The sequence below is a fragment of the Sceloporus occidentalis genome, unplaced genomic scaffold, assembly GCF_023333645.1.
Source record: "Sceloporus occidentalis isolate IW3139 unplaced genomic scaffold, rSceOcc1.0.p SCAF_208, whole genome shotgun sequence".
NCBI classification, from domain to species: domain Eukaryota; kingdom Metazoa; phylum Chordata; class Lepidosauria; order Squamata; family Phrynosomatidae; genus Sceloporus; species Sceloporus occidentalis.
This window is the reverse complement of record NW_028317188.1, coordinates 1427976-1445137: the sequence shown is the minus strand read 5'-3', so window position 1 is coordinate 1445137 and position 17162 is coordinate 1427976. Positions and strand designations below refer to the sequence as shown.

The following is a 17162-nucleotide window of genomic DNA, read 5'->3' as shown; positions in this document are numbered from 1 at the left end:
ATAGATAACGGAGTCCCCCCCCCCGTTAATGATTAACAGACCCCGAGCCGCCCTCCGCTCCCCTCCGGGGCTCTAGCGGCAGAGAGTCGGCGGCAGGATGCAGCTCAGCGGTCTGCTCCCAGCCTGTGCCCGGGTAATAAGGAGCAGAGCCCTGGCCAGGAGCCTCAGCCTCCGTGCGCGGCCTGCCCTGGAGCTCAAAGGCATTTACCCTCCGATATCCACCCCCTTCACTGCCGGAGAGGAGATAGACTATGCCGGCCTGGAGGAGAACCTGCGGAGGTTCGGAGAGATCCCCTTCCGCGGTGAGCGACCGGCAGATCGTTCCACTACGGAGCCGAGGGGGGTGGGCTGGGCATAGATTTCTAAATGGTGGGAAGAAAACAACCTGAAACAGCACTGAACTACCCTTTGTACTGCGCTACGGAATACGATGGCGCTATATACATCAATAATAATGATAATAATTCTGCTTTTAACATATTTTCACAATTTCTAGAATTTTGGGCAGGAGCTCCTGAAGTCCAATTTGTTATGTGATTTCTTTATTTGCCCTGATCATCATCATCATCATCTTCATCCTCATCGTGGCAGACAGTGATGACGGGTGTGGAGGGGCTCCTGGGCTTTATCAGGACCCAACTCCCTGTTCTGTTACCCCTCTTTCCACCCCGGCAGCCCCTCCTTTCCAAGAGCTCAGAATGTTTGGGCCACATGATCGTTCTGTAGCCCCAAAAGTCACAATAATGTTTAAATAAAACGACAAGACAACGCAGGACTTTTGGGATCAAAAGAATATTCATGCCTGTGTTGCCTTGTGCGTTAAGACCTGTCCTGATTATTATTTATTATTATTATGATTTATTCACTAATTTTATTTTAGTATCTTGCTTTGGATCAGAAAAAAAATTTTTGGTGTTAAAACTGAAGGTTATAGATTCCTTCATAGGAAATGTTCATGTGGTCTGATCTGCCAAACATATGTCACAACAGTTAACAGATATCCATCTATAAACATAGGACAGTTGGCAGCTATGCCTCATAACACTAATGCCTTAACTGCATTTGTGCGTTAAACTTACTTCCGTACACAGAACGGGGAAACGAATCATAGAAGGAGCCGACGAAGGCTGTTAGTTTATCCGTGTCGCCTTCACGTGGCCTGTCTTCATGTGAGGAATACACGCCTTTCCTATTTATTAATTTACTAATATTATTCAAAACGCTGATTGATTTCATCTTGTTGCTTAGCATTGGTAGTAAAGCTGTATGCGGTGGGTCAAGGGGGGGGTCTTGGACTTTCTCTCTCTATATATATATATATATATGATTTCACGCTGAATCAAGTTGTCTCTCTCCACGCACATATGTACATAGAGTGTCACGTATGACTGCCCCTTCTTCATTACGGGGAGGAATAAGGCCACGTACAGAGAGATCATCAATTAATAGCCTGTGACTATTGTCACATTGTCTGCCGATGGCCATACCTGACAACTTTCTAGCTGACCCTGAGACTGTTTAGATGTTAACTCTTTGATGGCCCGTCATGCAGCTTCTATGTAGTTACTCACCAAACGGCTCAAATACCGGTCCTCATGGAAACCTTGACTTATTTAAAGGTACATTTGAATATCTGCCCCTTCACCCTGAGATTGGGGTAAAAACCCTGGGACTCGGGATAAGAGCCAGAGACTTCTCCGGTATGTCAGTGAGTCCTGCCACTATCTGATTACGCGGAGGGGTTCGGTACTGCAGCGTCTCCTGATGGGAAGTACACTCTCACCTCTCCTTCTGAAGCTGGATATCTCCGCACCGTCAGGTCACACGCTCTGCAATCTGGATCACCTACGCAGGAGCAGACGCTTCTTGATCGCTATTAAACCAAGATGGTGAGATGCTGGCAGAGCCAAAAGTGTCAAGGACTTGGTCCAATACTTGGTACCAAAGGGCAAGGCAGGAGAGTGGTCTACGGTCCAAATTTATTTTTATATTGATTTTATTTATATACATTTATATATTTATTTATTGTATTTGAGGACCATTATACACTTTGCAATCTTTTCCAAGTGTGCTGTTACAGTGATCTCTTCCAGGGGAGGAACTTATTCCTCCCCTGTTCTAATGCATTTTCTTTATCTACATGTCTGCATTCTTCGTTAGGCATATACAATATGTTACATTCACACATATTGTGGGGTTTATGGACATAGTGTGATAACATTGTCATGTGTCTTTTATCACAGGCTTTGTTGTGCAGGGATCCACCGGCGAGTATGCGTACCTGACCAAGGACGAGAGGCTGGAGATTGTCCGCAGGGTTCGGAAGACAGTGCCAAAGGACAAGCTTGTTTTGGCGGGCTCAGGATGTGAATGTAAGACACGTGGTTTGATAATATAGTAATGTTCACTATAGCGAACACAATAGTTCAACCTGTCACCGAAACCGTCCACATGTGGCCTTTTGGGTTTTAGAACCCTTATAACCCATCACCAAAAACCTCCACGTATGGCCTTTTTAGGTTCTAGAACCCTTATAACCCATCACCAAAACCCTCCACGTATGGCCTTTTTAGGTTCTAGAACCCTTATAACCCATCACCAAAACCCTCCACGTATGGCCTTTTGGGTTCCAGAACCCTTATAACCCATCACCAAAACCCTCCACCTATGGCCTTTTGGGTTCCAGAACCCTTATAACCATCACCAAAACCCTCCACGTATGGCCTTTTGGGTTCCAGAACCCTTATAACCCATCACCAAAACCCTCCACGTATGGCCTTTTGGGTTCTAGAACCGTTATGAACTTTTGGGTTCTAGTTGTAGGATGAAGCATGGAACTGAGATGCTAGTAGGTTCTGGTTAAACATTGTCAGAGTTCAAGCCAGGGCGTGGGTGGGAAGTGAGTTTATATAGAAATATCCAACGCTTCATCTAATATTCTATCTTTGATATCTTACATTTACTGAAAGCTAAAAGAGAACTCTGGGGCAAACACATGACGTTTCACGAGCCCTAGACTCTTTGCTTCAAGCTGATTCCAATCACTGATGAGTTCTATGAAGTTTCCAAGTATTTTGGCCAACTTCTCCAAGGCTGGTTGTACTGCACAAGGGATGAGACGTCCGAGAGCACTAGTGCTGGTCTTACCTCTATAAGAATCCGCCAAAAGTGTCAAAAATTCTGGAAAACAACTTCTAAGAACAGAGTGGTCCTTGTTATGTGATGTCATATGAAGGTGATGTAAAGTTGTTGCTTTTTCTTCTTTCATTTAAACAAATAAGAGCCAGCGGTATCCTAACAAATATATAAATAACAAACCTTGTACAAGTAAGAGCCATAAATTATATGAATTTTAAGTACACAAAATTGGAGGATTTACACTACAAAGGTTATCAGAAAAGTGGTTTGATGTAACCCTTGGATGATCTAAACTAAAACACATCCTTCCACACATTGAATAAAGGAGATGGAAGGTTTATTTATGAGAGATTTGTTTTAACCCCTTAAGTTAACTTTACTCAAAATGCATTGTTTTCAATGGGTTTCGGGACCGCCCATTGTCCTTAAGGGGTTAAAAGTCTTACATACGGCAGAATTTATATTTTATCATGTAAAGACAGGGAGGGAAGACACCATTTTTGAACGTCTGTCACTAACTCAAATGGATAAGCAGTAACTCATCGGACATAGCCACGAGACTGTGTCCAATATGTAAAGTTTGCAAATATTATTCAGTAATAATTATGGGTTCCGGGACTCCAGAGCCAGAAGGAGATTGGATATTTATAACCGTATCTAAGGTCAGGGACAAACTAACAAGATCCAGCAGCTGCACGGCATTAGGGCCAAACTACCTTAAAGGGACCCATACTATTATTACTATTACCATAGAGATGGTTACTCAACATAAGGAGGGGCTTTTAAGGAAGATTGACACACGTGTGTGCCAAAAAAAAAGTTTATTTTGGTTTGTTTTGCCAAAATTGATGGGACCAAATACTCCTGTTATCCGAAGGCAAAGACATCTTCAAAAATATCCCTCCTCTGCCAGACAAAGAAAGAAGAGGCGGTGAAGGCCTCAGATCACAGCGCTGGGTTATTCTTTTTAAATCTCAGGTTTATTATTTGTCTCTGACTCCCGAAGCCAGCCTTATTGTATATTATATAAAAGGCTTTAATTTTATATTTATGCCTTAGATAGGTGATTTTTGGGGTTTTGTGTAAGTATTGGTCATTAATATTCTAGCAGCAACCCCCATTTCTGTATATTCTTCTTGTTACTTTAAGAGCCACTTTTAGTGTACCTTTCTTCTCGTTACAAAGCGACCCAGGCCACGATTGAGATGACAGAAGAAATGGCTAAGTGTGGAGCAGACGCGGTGCTCGTGGTGACCCCGTGCTACTACCGAGGCAGGATGACCAGCAGCGCTCTCGTTCAGCATTACCGTAAGGTATCGTGAGGACTTTAGGAAATGATTAATATAGTCACTGTTGCCCTTTAGACTTCCTTGGAGACGTCTTCCATAGTTTAAGCCAACAGGCTTTTCGGTGTAATCGTGTATACTCTTTCATTTAATGAAGGCCATGCAAATTAGTATTAAAAGAGATTACTTAATCCCTGTGGGGGTCAGAGGTATGAGCTACTTACTAATGATCTCTCATGGCTGTGCTATTCACACTATGTAGTCTCTGCCTGATCACCCTGCCCTGTAACACAAAATGCGTTATTTGCTTCATTAGCGGTTCCGACCGAGGGTTCGTGTTACAGGGAGGTATTTTATTTAACGAGGAAGGCTCTTGTTGAGCTGCAGTTGGCAGGTCTGGAGTTTGATAGTAAAGGAATGAAGGGATTATACTCCAAGACATGTCTGATAACCTCAGCATCTTAACCTCAATGGGTCCAGGATTTGAAAGAGACGCCATAATTACCAGTAGGATCTGCGTTTAACATTTGGAACAAAGTAGTCTCGCCATAGCTAATATGTGAGGTCTAAGAGAAGGTCGTATTCTGTACCATAGCTGGCAACAGTTGCGTATTTCCCAGGACAGTCCCATTTTTTTGGTTCAGTCCCATCAAATTCGACATATCAATCCTGCCTATGCACCGTGCATTACAATAAGCACCGGAAGCATGGCATTTTAACTGTATATCAAGGACACACACGGCCTAAATGCTTGTAAGTGAGCTCCAAGCTACCTAGTATCTGTACTGGGTAGCCTCTCGCTCAATTCTGCAAAGTGTATGGCCCCACCCCCTTTAGGTCCCGCCCACACTGTCCCAGGATCCAGGAAGGAAGTGTTTGCGAGTATGCTATAGAGAGGTTTTTACAGGATCATGTGATCCGTGTTACACTGACACTGATGGCCCAGTTTATCTAAGCCCTTCCCAACTGCCCTGTATTGGATAAATGTTTCTTATAGCATCACATCTGACAAATAGAACAAACCAAGGGGAAGATTAAACGTTCTGCAGACATGGATTCGTATTTATTAGGGTAATAATGCTTGTAACATAGAAACATAGTACTTGGTGACAGATAAGAACCATTCAGCCCATCTAGTTTGGCCGTTTTTCCCGATGTTAACACGCGGGTCTTAATCAGTCCTTGTTAGATTTAGGATCGCTTTATGCCCATCCCATGCATGCTTAAATTCCTTTACTATATCGGCCTCTACCACTCCTGATGGGAGGCTGTTCCATTTGTCTACCAGCCTCGGTAATTTATTTTTTTTATTGTTATTTTAGGTAGCAGATTCTTCTCCTGTTCCAGTTGTTCTATACAGCGTCCCTGGAAACACGGGTCTGGATCTACCATTGGATGCTATCGTTACACTGTCTCAGCACCCTAACATCGTTGGCATCAAGGATAGTGGAGGAGACGTGAGTCCTTCTTCTAATTTTTAGTGGTTTTTTCGGTTCTATGCATCAACATTTTGAAGGGAAATTATTGTTTAAAAAATAAAATAAAATTGTAAAATGTAATTAAAAATGAAAATATTAATATTAGTAAAAATCACCATTAAAAATGTAATCAGTGGCAGATTTAGAAAGGTGTCCGATGTCATAGAAGGTCACACTTCAATCCTGAACGCATGTACTAGGGAGGATGCGTTGGGAGCGGGTGAAGATGGTTTTCCTGAGGTCTTATGGTGTCTACACGTGTGCAGATATCCGACATTGCTGCGTGTATAGTCAGGGGGTTTCGATATGAATGACTTTCTAGATCTCGTCTCGCTTATCGAACACTCTTGGGAAGACTTCCAGGTTTGTGAGTGAGTTTCACTGGCGCCCTCTTGGAATGTCTGAGTACTTCGATACGTTTTATCACCTCTTGGATATCTCAAGCTGCTCATCTCTGTGTATGCCAGGAAAAAGTGGGATGCAGTATGAGGCTTTTAGGTAATGGTGGTGTTGAAAAAATAAAGAGAAAATGCACCATAATTACATGAGAATGTAGACAGAGCATCTATTTATCGCATTATGCAGCAGAAAAAAAGTGAACTAGAAAAGGAGCCAATCTCACTTTTTTTTACGTCTCTGGCATTTTTCGTCCCATCAGTCACTGGTCTGGGTCAGACTTTTCCTTTCCTCTACCCGTGTATATGCCCTCCTCTGGATTTAAGCACCCTGTGTAATTAGGGCAGATTTAAAGGGGGTATTTCTCCACCGGGGGGGGGCTTTCTTGGCACCCTAAGACCCAGAGGCCCAATAAACCACCGGGGCTGCAGGGGGTCTTATGACCAAATATGATGGGTTTGGACTTACGTTTTCCTCACTTGGCTATAAATGTTTATGTTAAATGCATTTTATAGTATTTCTTAAAGAAACATAAATGGTTCTTATATATTTATACATATCCAGGTTAGGAATATGTCGCGTATCAGAAGGTTAACTGAATGAAGTGGTGGCATTTATCATGGGGTATTTACTATGAGTCCAGGAGACCAAGCGTAATGCTTAAGAGGTAAAAAAAAGAGGTAAAAAACCCCCAGAAAGGTGTTTACTGACAATCACAGCCGGAGTAATAATAGTCTGTAGTAGCTATAAACTCTTAAACACATCTCCTGATATATGGTACCCATACGGCAACCGGGCTCCAGCACTGGTTCGGCCACCATTGTAGGGTCTAATAAGACTCCCCGTGCACATTCATGGAAAGCACGCAATGAAAGTGCTTACCTGCCACCGATTGGCTGTTTGAAGTAGCCAATCGGTGTTGAGAATCGGCAAACCACAGAGGAGGCAGGAGCTGCAGCTTCTCCCTAAGGCAAGTGCTTTTTTTTTTTTTTTTTTTTTTTTAACCTATTAAAGACTGCATATTAAAGTACAACCCATTCTTCTTAGGCGGTTGTACAGGAAAGCTTTTTGTGATATGGTTTTGTATGCAGCCAGGGCTCTGATCAGCATATGATACGCCATTACTGCGAGATAAACTATTTAAATCATCTACTTGACAAAGGTCTTACTGAAAAACATGGGGGAGGAAAAGTAATGAGAGGAACAGAGTAGGTTTAATCCTAGATTGAATTTCAGATTACAGCCCATTAAATCATAGCTGGGAAACGGATCTGACGTTTTGGGTGGTTTGGATGGTGTATTACACATCAGTGGGCGCATAGTTCAAATTATTCTGTTATTATATATTCTCTGTCTGGTCTGTGAAGAAGGTTGGCTTTTTTCAAACAATCTTTTAACCCTTTAACCTAGTTTTCTCACTTCTTGCGGAGTGTTATAAGTTAGAAACGAGATAAGTATAACAATAAAATGATTTCCATTCTTTTATATAGCTAACGTAATGTAACACGTTTGGTACATTACGGAATTCTAGATTCTAGGGTAACCCGTAAAGAGATGGCGGGTTTGCTGGTTCCTGTTAGTCTTCGGTTACTGGAAATTGCATTGTGTACTAGGCTGACATTACTTATTGATTTATCGTATGCCATCAAGTTTATGAATCTGGTTGGCTGAGAAAATCTACTTAACATCATAGAAACCTCTAGTGCAAGCAGAATCCATGACATGTGTGATTTATATATACTTAAAAAAAAGTATTCTGGTGCTGTTTGTATTGATTGTTTTTTTTTAACATATGATAAGGCTATGAATAAATAAGGAGTGGATTGTAATATTCTTCTTTAATGTTTCAGGTCACTCGTATCGGTCTTATTAGTCATAAAACCCAAAATTCTGGGTTCCAGGTATTGTGTGGATCTGCCGGCTTTCTGCTGCCCGGATACTCTGTGGGTAAGTGGGCTCGTAATGGGAACCTATCAGCGTTTAACTATGTTTGAGAAGGACTTATATAAGAAATGTTATATATATATATATATATATATATAATATATATATATATATATATATACATATATAGATAATATGAGGTTGCAGCAGGTCCTGGGGGCAGCAGTCTCCCTGGTAAAAGTGGGGGGATCACCCTCTTGGGCGATCAGCATACCCTCCATAGACATCATTAACGCCTTTAAGATATGGCGCGCCGGGATATGACTTCTATGGCACACAGAGCCTTTTTGTGTACCGGAGATCCGGAAAGATTTTCTTGTGAGAACGATAACATATGGACATCTTTCACAAATGTAATCTGAGCATTTACAAAGACAGAACTGGTGGAAATAGAACACGTTTATTCAATGGTATATATATATATATATATATATATATATATATATATATATGCACTACCAGAAAAGCCATAGAAATAGAAAAAAAATGGTTTAAAACCTGCTAGCATTTAACTTTGTGACACAACTTTTTTTTCTCTCGTATGCAAATTACTTATTATAAAGCAAGGCAGTACATTTGCATACAAGGCTGCATTTGAGTATTCAGGTGATTTACTGTATTATTCTTTAACCTGTTGATTTAAAGAACCAAGGATTACACAGAAGCTCAAAAAAATGAAATAGACGAGGCAAAAAAAAAAAAAAAAGCAGCAAAAATGTAAGGATAGGATAAAATCTGTATCTACGGGGTTTAATGAATATCTTAAAACTCTGTACAAGCTGAAAAATATCACATAAATAGATTTTAAGCCTCGCTATTACTTTATCTTATCATATGCGGAATGTAGACCTAAAAATATTATTTTCCGGGAAATGACCGGTGAATGCAGATAGGGGTTGTTGAAATCATTGATGGACAATGTTTTTAAGGGCGTTTCACACAACGTTTGGTTAAACATTATCATCGTTCCACATAGAAGGTCTTAACGTTCCGTGAAAAGCTCTGGGGATTTTCAGATCATTCTCAGAAAGACATTGTGTATTGGGTGCCGCGATTCTCCAACGCCGGAGATCCGATCCGCGTCCGTTACAGAGGACACGACGTGAGAGCTGAGCATGTGGGCATGCTATCTGTGGAATGGCATTTTTGGAGTAATTTTCAAAGCCTGTGTGAAATCAGGGTCACCTCTATAAAGCCAGCGGTGGCACGCAAAGCATGCCGTGACGCGCTCTGCGGGGGTCTCAGGTTGACACGATGACACTGGGACTGTACTTACTTCACCCTGTGAGTGGCAGAGGAGCTAGCAACACTTTGCTCAGCCTATAAATTGGGGCATTACAAAGAGCTATGACTTTAGTCTTTAAAAGGGAATTAGATTATAATTATAATTCAGCGCCAGATTAAGGAGCATTGGCCCTGGAGAAATTATACAGGAAGGGCCCCTTCTCTGGATTTCATGCCTTTACGCTGCTTTCTGTATCTTGTCCTCTTTATTTTCCTTACGTTCTGATTTTTTGTCTCTTTTTCCACCTCACTTTCTGACATCTTTTCATCCCTTTTTTTCTATCCCCTTTCCCTTTTCTCTTTTAACCTCTTTTACCCCCCCACATACACATACATGTACACACATATACATACATGTACGCACACACGGTACTCGTGGCATTCTCTGCGTCCATCATGTACGTTGCTTGTGGCTTGTGGCCTGTAGCTCCCGAGGAGATGACATCACTTCTCGGCGCGCCGTGTCAGGGAGGATGATTGACACAGGTTGTGAGACCCAATCAGATCGCTGCTTTGTGAGACAGATGAGAGGTCACTGTATGGTGTCTGTCAATCACACGTCACAAAGGACTAGAGAACAGATACAGTAACGTCACTCTGTCTCTAACAGAAATAAAATACGGAAGACTAAAGCACCGTGATGGAAAGGAATGACACCACCAGTTCTTATTTTTATTACTCGTTGATATTCTGTTAATTTGGTTCGGTATTAATTCCCTTTTTTTTAGTCCAAGCCAAGCAATGTTTGAACAAAAGATGAACGCATCTTTACTGACGGGAATCTTTCTTGTCAAGATTGTAAGCTTGCGAGCCGGGCCTCTCCACCTAATGTATCGGTTTGTCTTAAACCTTTAATTCTCGTCTTGTGAGACCCCTTGAATATATGTATTGTATGAAGCGCTGCGTAAATTGTTGGCGCTATATAAATAAAAGATAATAATAAATAATATATTTTCCCACCATTCCATGAACCTCACGCAGTCTTGCATTATGGCATTTTACAGCCAACAGGTCCAAGTGTCAGCCTTCACCTCCATGGAATGACATAATTAAAGCTTATTTGAAGTTCATATCACGCATTATTTATGGAGGCTGAAGATAAAGCAAAAACTAACAGATTTATCCTTTAGTAAAGAAGGTAAAATATTAAAGATCACACGAACTAAATAAATGACAAAAGTTGTGTAAAAATCCTAAAAAATATGCTTTAAATGACCATAGCCAACTAGTTTAGTTTAAAAAATGGTTTAATTTGTAACATTTCCTTTGGCTAATTATTATTATTATTACTAATATGTAGGAGATTTTATTAAACTATGTCAACAAATCAAAAGGTATAATGACTCCCTTTTATGCTCATTTTGATGTATTTCTTGCTTAATGAGCTTATTGTAATTTAATAACCTGCCGGGAACCCCTAAGCGTATATAACCGATTATTTAAAAATAACACGTAAAAGAACCATTACACCGGAATGATTTTATCTGCGTATTCCACGCCAGGGATTTTTAGCTGCTGTCCCCTGGACCACCAACAGTGCAGCTTTGCGGGATCTGCTTGAATGAGCACAGGTGGATCAATCAATATCTCGTCCATGTGACAGCTCCATCTGTGCCATTGTGAAGATCTCTCAAAAACCTGCATGGTTGGTGGTCCCCTGGAGTTAAAAGCCCCTGCTCTGGGGAGCATTAAAGGCTTAAATACACAGAATATGGCTTTTGCTGTTGACAGCGAAGGATACTGGAAAGGAATTTACTATGAATGGTAAATGATGGCATTATTGTGTTACCAGATACTTTTTAGAAACTAAAGCGCTGGATAGATGAAAAAAAATATCTATAGAGCCTAGGCGTTATAGGCATTTTGATGAGCCCAGCCATGTTAAAACTAAATCGGTGTCATGCTTTCAAGAGATCTCATTGGTTTAGCCCAAGCCTTCTTGTAGGAGAAGTTCACTGGGGTCGGCCATTCATGATGCATTGTAACGTCTGGGAGCTGAAATGTTAAGCTCTCAGGGAATCACATTATGTGGAACGTGTGACATCACACGCAGCTTCTCTCGCTTTAAGTGGGTCGCATTATGATGTCATATTATACATCATTATAGGTGGAGATGTGACATAACACTGAATACCCCATATCCTCCCCTTTTCCAACCGTGTCTTAATCAGGCATATTCATAGCCGGCATGGGGATCAAAATCAACCTTGACACTTTGAGGTCAGCAGCCAATAAAATGGCGTATGTGCACCCACTAGCACATGTGACCAACTGCACAAGTGGCAATAAAGATACGTGGGAGATGCCATTGGGCATTTGCCTGGTTTGCCAAAGGTCAGTCTAGCCCTGGGCACATCAATATATTTCCCAAGCTGGGTAACCAAAGGGAACGCAACTTTACATTGGATGACCTAGTACTTTTTGCTTACGCAGGGACTAATTTGCATAATACACCAGAGAGTAGTGATAAAGATGAAGCCATTCAACATTGTTCTTTCTTGCAACGTTTACTTTTAAAAAAATAATTTCTGGAACTACCATCGAATAATTGTAGGCACCATGACTACTTCAAGTGAGTTTCAACGTTGATGGCCTTACCAGGCAGCAGTAGGTGTCCAGAGGGAGATACTCTTCTTAAAGCCTTCAAGAAACACCACCTGATCCCTAAATACGCGGTGACAAATTACCAGCAGCTGAGGACCAGCTATTGTATTTTACCCTTCCACCACCCCCGTCACTTTATTTAAAGGCTCTATGGGTGTTACTCGGAATGAACTTAGCCGAGAACACATTTGAAGTTGAGGAACACTTGCGATTTACTAAAGTTATCTCTGAGTGGTTTATGGATTTGAACTTTTGGAGCACTAAGAACTGTTGCAGGGAGGTAGTCATTAAAGCATTGAACTGCAGCAACATAGAATGTATTTAACGACACTAAAGTATCAAATTATTAATAAACCACACAACTATGGCACCCATCTCAATGGACAAGAAAACTACGTAGACTGTAAGCTCTTTTGGGCAGGGACTTTTATTCAGAGTATATTCATACCTATTGTACTTATATGACTGCATTTATTGCAATACAAGCTTTAAAATGACAAGTAAACAAATAAAAATCTACATTTAGATTATAAACTTCTAGATTATTTGAAACAATTCTACCAAAATTGGGGAAAAGTTCAGGGTCTGTAGCTGCCCAACAAAACAACACATTGGGATCTTATCATCCACCCAGCTTTAGGGATGTTTGATCATTTCTTTAATGATTAACCAGACTCATACACGTGCTGCCGCCTGCAAAACACATTCAACTGCCAGAGTATCTGCCCCTCCTGATGTGTCAGGGGCCACGGCGAGTTAAATAGTTACCCTAATTCATCCCTTAAAGGAGATCTTTCATTGAGACGCTACATTAGTTGTGTTTTCTCAGCAAATAAACCTGATTTGTCATTTTATTATTTCATCTGTGTGTCTAATGAGGTATAAAAAAACTTTAAGAAGCTTTTCTTTGTTTCTGTAACGACCTATCAGTGTCTGCTTGTGTGTCATGTGATAATTAAGTGTTCCTAACAAAAATCTGAATGTTTGCCTTGATTATTATTAAATAGAATTATTTCTTGGAAGGATTTAATTATTCACGAATACTATGAATTATATTTTTAATGCTGCATTTAATTACAATAGTGTAATGTTTGTCATCAAATACAGTGTGGAATATAGTGAAACATTAAACATTGTTACCATTTTTTGGTACATTATCATCCCGTCATTCATGGACATGGACCGTCCCATGTGTGGCTATTGTGGGACATGTGGGGGCCATGCTGTGACAATGTGGGTCTTTATAAGGTTTATTTATTAGAAATGTCTAAGTTGACTTTCTGTCCATGCAACGTTATTAATAACCGGACAATCCCTGCTTCTGTTTGCCCTGTAGGTGCCGTTGGAGGTATTTGCGCTCTTGGGAACATCCTTGGTGCCCAGTTGTGTGAATTGGAAAGGCTGTGTCTGAATTCTCAGTGGAAAGAAGCCAAGGAATTGCAGCACCGACTCATAGAACCAAACGCTGCTGTAAGGTTACTGTTTGTTACTATCTTCAGAGGCATTTCTGGTGTTTCTTACTTGTGTTCATTGGGTCTTTTGTGTCACCTTCATGTGATATTCTGTGTGTGTCACAGCGTTGTGATTTTGCGGTTGGGTTTGACATTTCACAGCTAAACTATTTAAATGTGACAATAGCTGCATGCCATCACCTGTGCAATAAGCCATTCGGTTAATTTACTTGTATTCTTGACCTCGCCTGGCTTTGTGGCCACCCCAACCTTTTGGCTTGATACTTGGATTTCACCTGAACTCGCCTTCCTGTCCTCTTGAGCTGAACTTTGACTACGAGTAGGTTTGGCCCTAGAGCTGGGCTATCGAGTGAAATCCCAAATCCTGGTGGTCAGGCTACCTGAAGGCTCAAAGGAAGAGATATGAGACTGTTATAGACTGAAGACCTGAACTCTCAGGGTTTTCTTAGTCATCTCAAACAAAATAACGTATTTGGGTGACTGTAAGGTGGCACCTGGTAACCCTTACATAAAGGAGGAAGATATACTTCAAAAATGACTTTTTGGTGGGATTTAGGATTATTCTGATTCTTTTGTTTCTGTGTTTAACATAAATTAGACTATAATTACTGTGAAAGATCCGCTACGAAAGGGACAACAAGTTACGCCAGTGTGAAAGGTTGAGCTAGCCCTGCATAATGCATAATTCAATGGGTGAAGGGACTTTGGAGAAATCCATAGATTATACAGGGCTGGCCAAGCTCTTCCTGGAGCAGAAGCTTGAACCCTCATTATGAAGTCAATGAGCGGAAATCAACTGTCTCTTTAGTAAGCAAACCACAATGTCTCTCATACTCCCTGTTCTCCTGACCCAGAGCTTCCGAAAGTAAAGGGCCACCAAGCTTTCCACATGAGATGCCCTTTAAATCTTTTGCAGCAAAATCTTTCTCAAGAACAAGAAGTGTAATAATGTATTCCCACCATGCGACATCGTCGTTATATTCATGCGCATTGACTTCAGGCCATAGGTCTGACATTTGGTTAGAAAATACCAGACAGAACCTCACCCAGAACCGGGATGGAGCCCAGTTGGTGTATATGATCACAGCTGGTATTTCGCTTGCTAATGGCCAATGCAGCTGTCCTCTTGGGTGCCGTCCAGTTAGCATCATTAAGCCGGTTTCACTCGTTTAAGGAAGATGTGACAAAGCCAGAGGGGTTATTCATCTTGTTAGAGGGCAAATAGGGCAGCTTTAATAATCCAGGGATCACTTTGTAGATAACCAATGGAAAAAAAGTCATAATGGCTGTTTTTATTTGTTAAGTTGTTAAATGTAGGCAGGACATTATATGTGTATATATATATATATATATATATATATAATATAATGTGTTTTAATGATACACTGTGTGTATATAGCAAGGCCCTCTTTATATTGTTAGGGTTTTACAGTTTCTGCCATTCTTGAGCATTATATTTATTATAATATGCTGCATTGTTTACATGTGGGGAGGTTTTAATGGAATTAGATTAACAGGGCTCTAGCAGATTCTGTAGCTCTATTACAGTAGCTGAGAGTGAAAATGAACAATAACTTGAAATAGACAGCATCCAAAATTACCAATAACAGTAAAGTAATACTATAGGTTAAGAAACACTCATTCAGGAGGAAAACCCTGTGCTTGTGAGCTTACAGTCTATTAAAGCTTTAGGTTTATTATATGAAAGATCAGATGTCTGTGAGCTGCTGTGAAGCAGTTGAGAAAACATGGCCAGTGGTATGCCAGACTCATTAGTAGAACATTAACGCTACTAGAAGGCCCGGGACGGACACACGACATAATGTACCCTGCTGAACCTCCACCACATTGCTGTGATCACAAGACGCTCACATCAATTGTTCAGCGTATTTATAGGACATGACTGACTGTAATTAACCGAGGGAGCTATTTAAATTATGGCCATGGATCTTCGAATTGGTTTTCACATTTAGAACGGCTTGGTAAACACACTCTTGAGAGCATGTTCTGAACATGTTATTGAAGCTTTGACCTTTCATGCGTCAAAGGGCCGGGCAATGCATTGCGTACCTTTTAGCACAGTTATTATTATTATTATTTATTGTTTTATATAGCGCCATCAAATTCCATAGCGCTGTACAATGGGTAGACAGGACATAACAAGTAGTATGTAACATAACAAATTGACTTACAGAGACAACAGGTGAGGAGGGCCCTGCTCAAACAGGCTTACAGTCTATAAGTATACGTGGCACTAACGGTCATCAACTCCGCCGATTCTAAATCACTATTAAATACGCCATCCCACCTCCCAACAGCCCTCTACCGTTTTGCCACTTAATACTTTAATTGAAACACTTTCCTTGTGACAGATACACATCGAAACTCTGCCCAGATCATAATTCATGAACCGTGTCATATGATGCCCCATTAATATTCTTTACCTTTATGGATGAAACTCATCACAGATAGATTGGTATTGTTTAAAATTGTGAAGACCTAATGGGACGTTTGTGTTTTCTTTACGTCCCTAATAATTTGGATCATCAGTGTGCGAGCCAATCAGAGATTAATATTTTAATATTTAATTAATATTTTTTCATTTTGTTTTATTTTTTTGCAGGTGACTCGCAAGTTTGGGATACCTGGTGTGAAGCAAGCCATGGAGTGGTTTGGTTATCACGGAGGGTTTTGCCGTTCTCCGCTTCTCCCGCTCACAGAACCAGAGATAAAGGAACTAAGAAGAGACTTTGAGGCAAATGGCTGGCTTTAAACGGTGCCCATAAATGAAGGGTTCAAAAGTGCCTTTTTTTAATTAAGTGCCTTTTCTCATCTAAATATCGGAGTACGGAGTATGCATGCGATTCTGGCCAACATGTATTACACAAAAAAAGTAGAATAGAAATAAATGCTGTTCATGATTTTACACGGTAAATAGAAAAATAAATTGTAATATGTAAAGGATAAGAATTTTATTTTTTTTACCCTTTTTTGTTTTATATGTTTTATAGGACTGTGTCTTTTGTTTTTCTTACACAGCTTACTTGGCAATTTCTTCGCTACCCTCTAGAGGCTTAACCTCAGTACTGCCCTACGAACATTGCGCTTCTCTTACAAATTTAGATAATAAAAGCAGGAGCTGGGTTTGGGAACTGAAAAATCACTAAATACGTTTTTTTAGGGAATATTATAGTTTGATTATCCTAGATGGTACAGTGAAATATATTAACTGAGAATATAAAAGAAGGCAGCGGTGGGGCTCGGCCTAATATTTAATATATAGCGATAATAAATTATATTCAGTTATGTTTCCCAGATGATAACGTATCCAAGCATATAATGGACCCGCTCTTCATTGACATTTTAGAGCTTTGTAACATATTTTAGAACTGGTGCAAAAAAACAGGATACAATGTCAAATACCAAACTTCAAAAATATGGGGAAAAACATTTTAAAAAAATGATATATTAAGAAGTAATAACAGTAAGCAAGTTTTTGGACTGTTTAGCCCAATATATATTCACCAAGCCCTTTTTAACGTCTTTTTTTATGTATTTTT

At 40.4% G+C, this 17162-nt stretch overlaps 1 protein-coding gene across 1 annotated transcript; it reads left to right on the top strand.

Annotated features, from left to right (window-relative positions):
• The first annotated feature begins 97 nt into the window (after positions 1-97).
• On the top strand, positions 98-16375 carry LOC149277640 (4-hydroxy-2-oxoglutarate aldolase, mitochondrial-like). The gene is made up of 7 exons (XM_089502683.1): positions 98-302; positions 2244-2372; positions 4324-4451; positions 5747-5881; positions 8149-8245; positions 13467-13600; positions 16226-16375. Exons 1-7 carry the CDS (start codon positions 98-100, stop codon positions 16373-16375), a joined length of 978 nt encoding a protein of 325 aa, XP_089358809.1.
• The last annotated feature ends 787 nt before the right edge of the window (positions 16376-17162 follow it).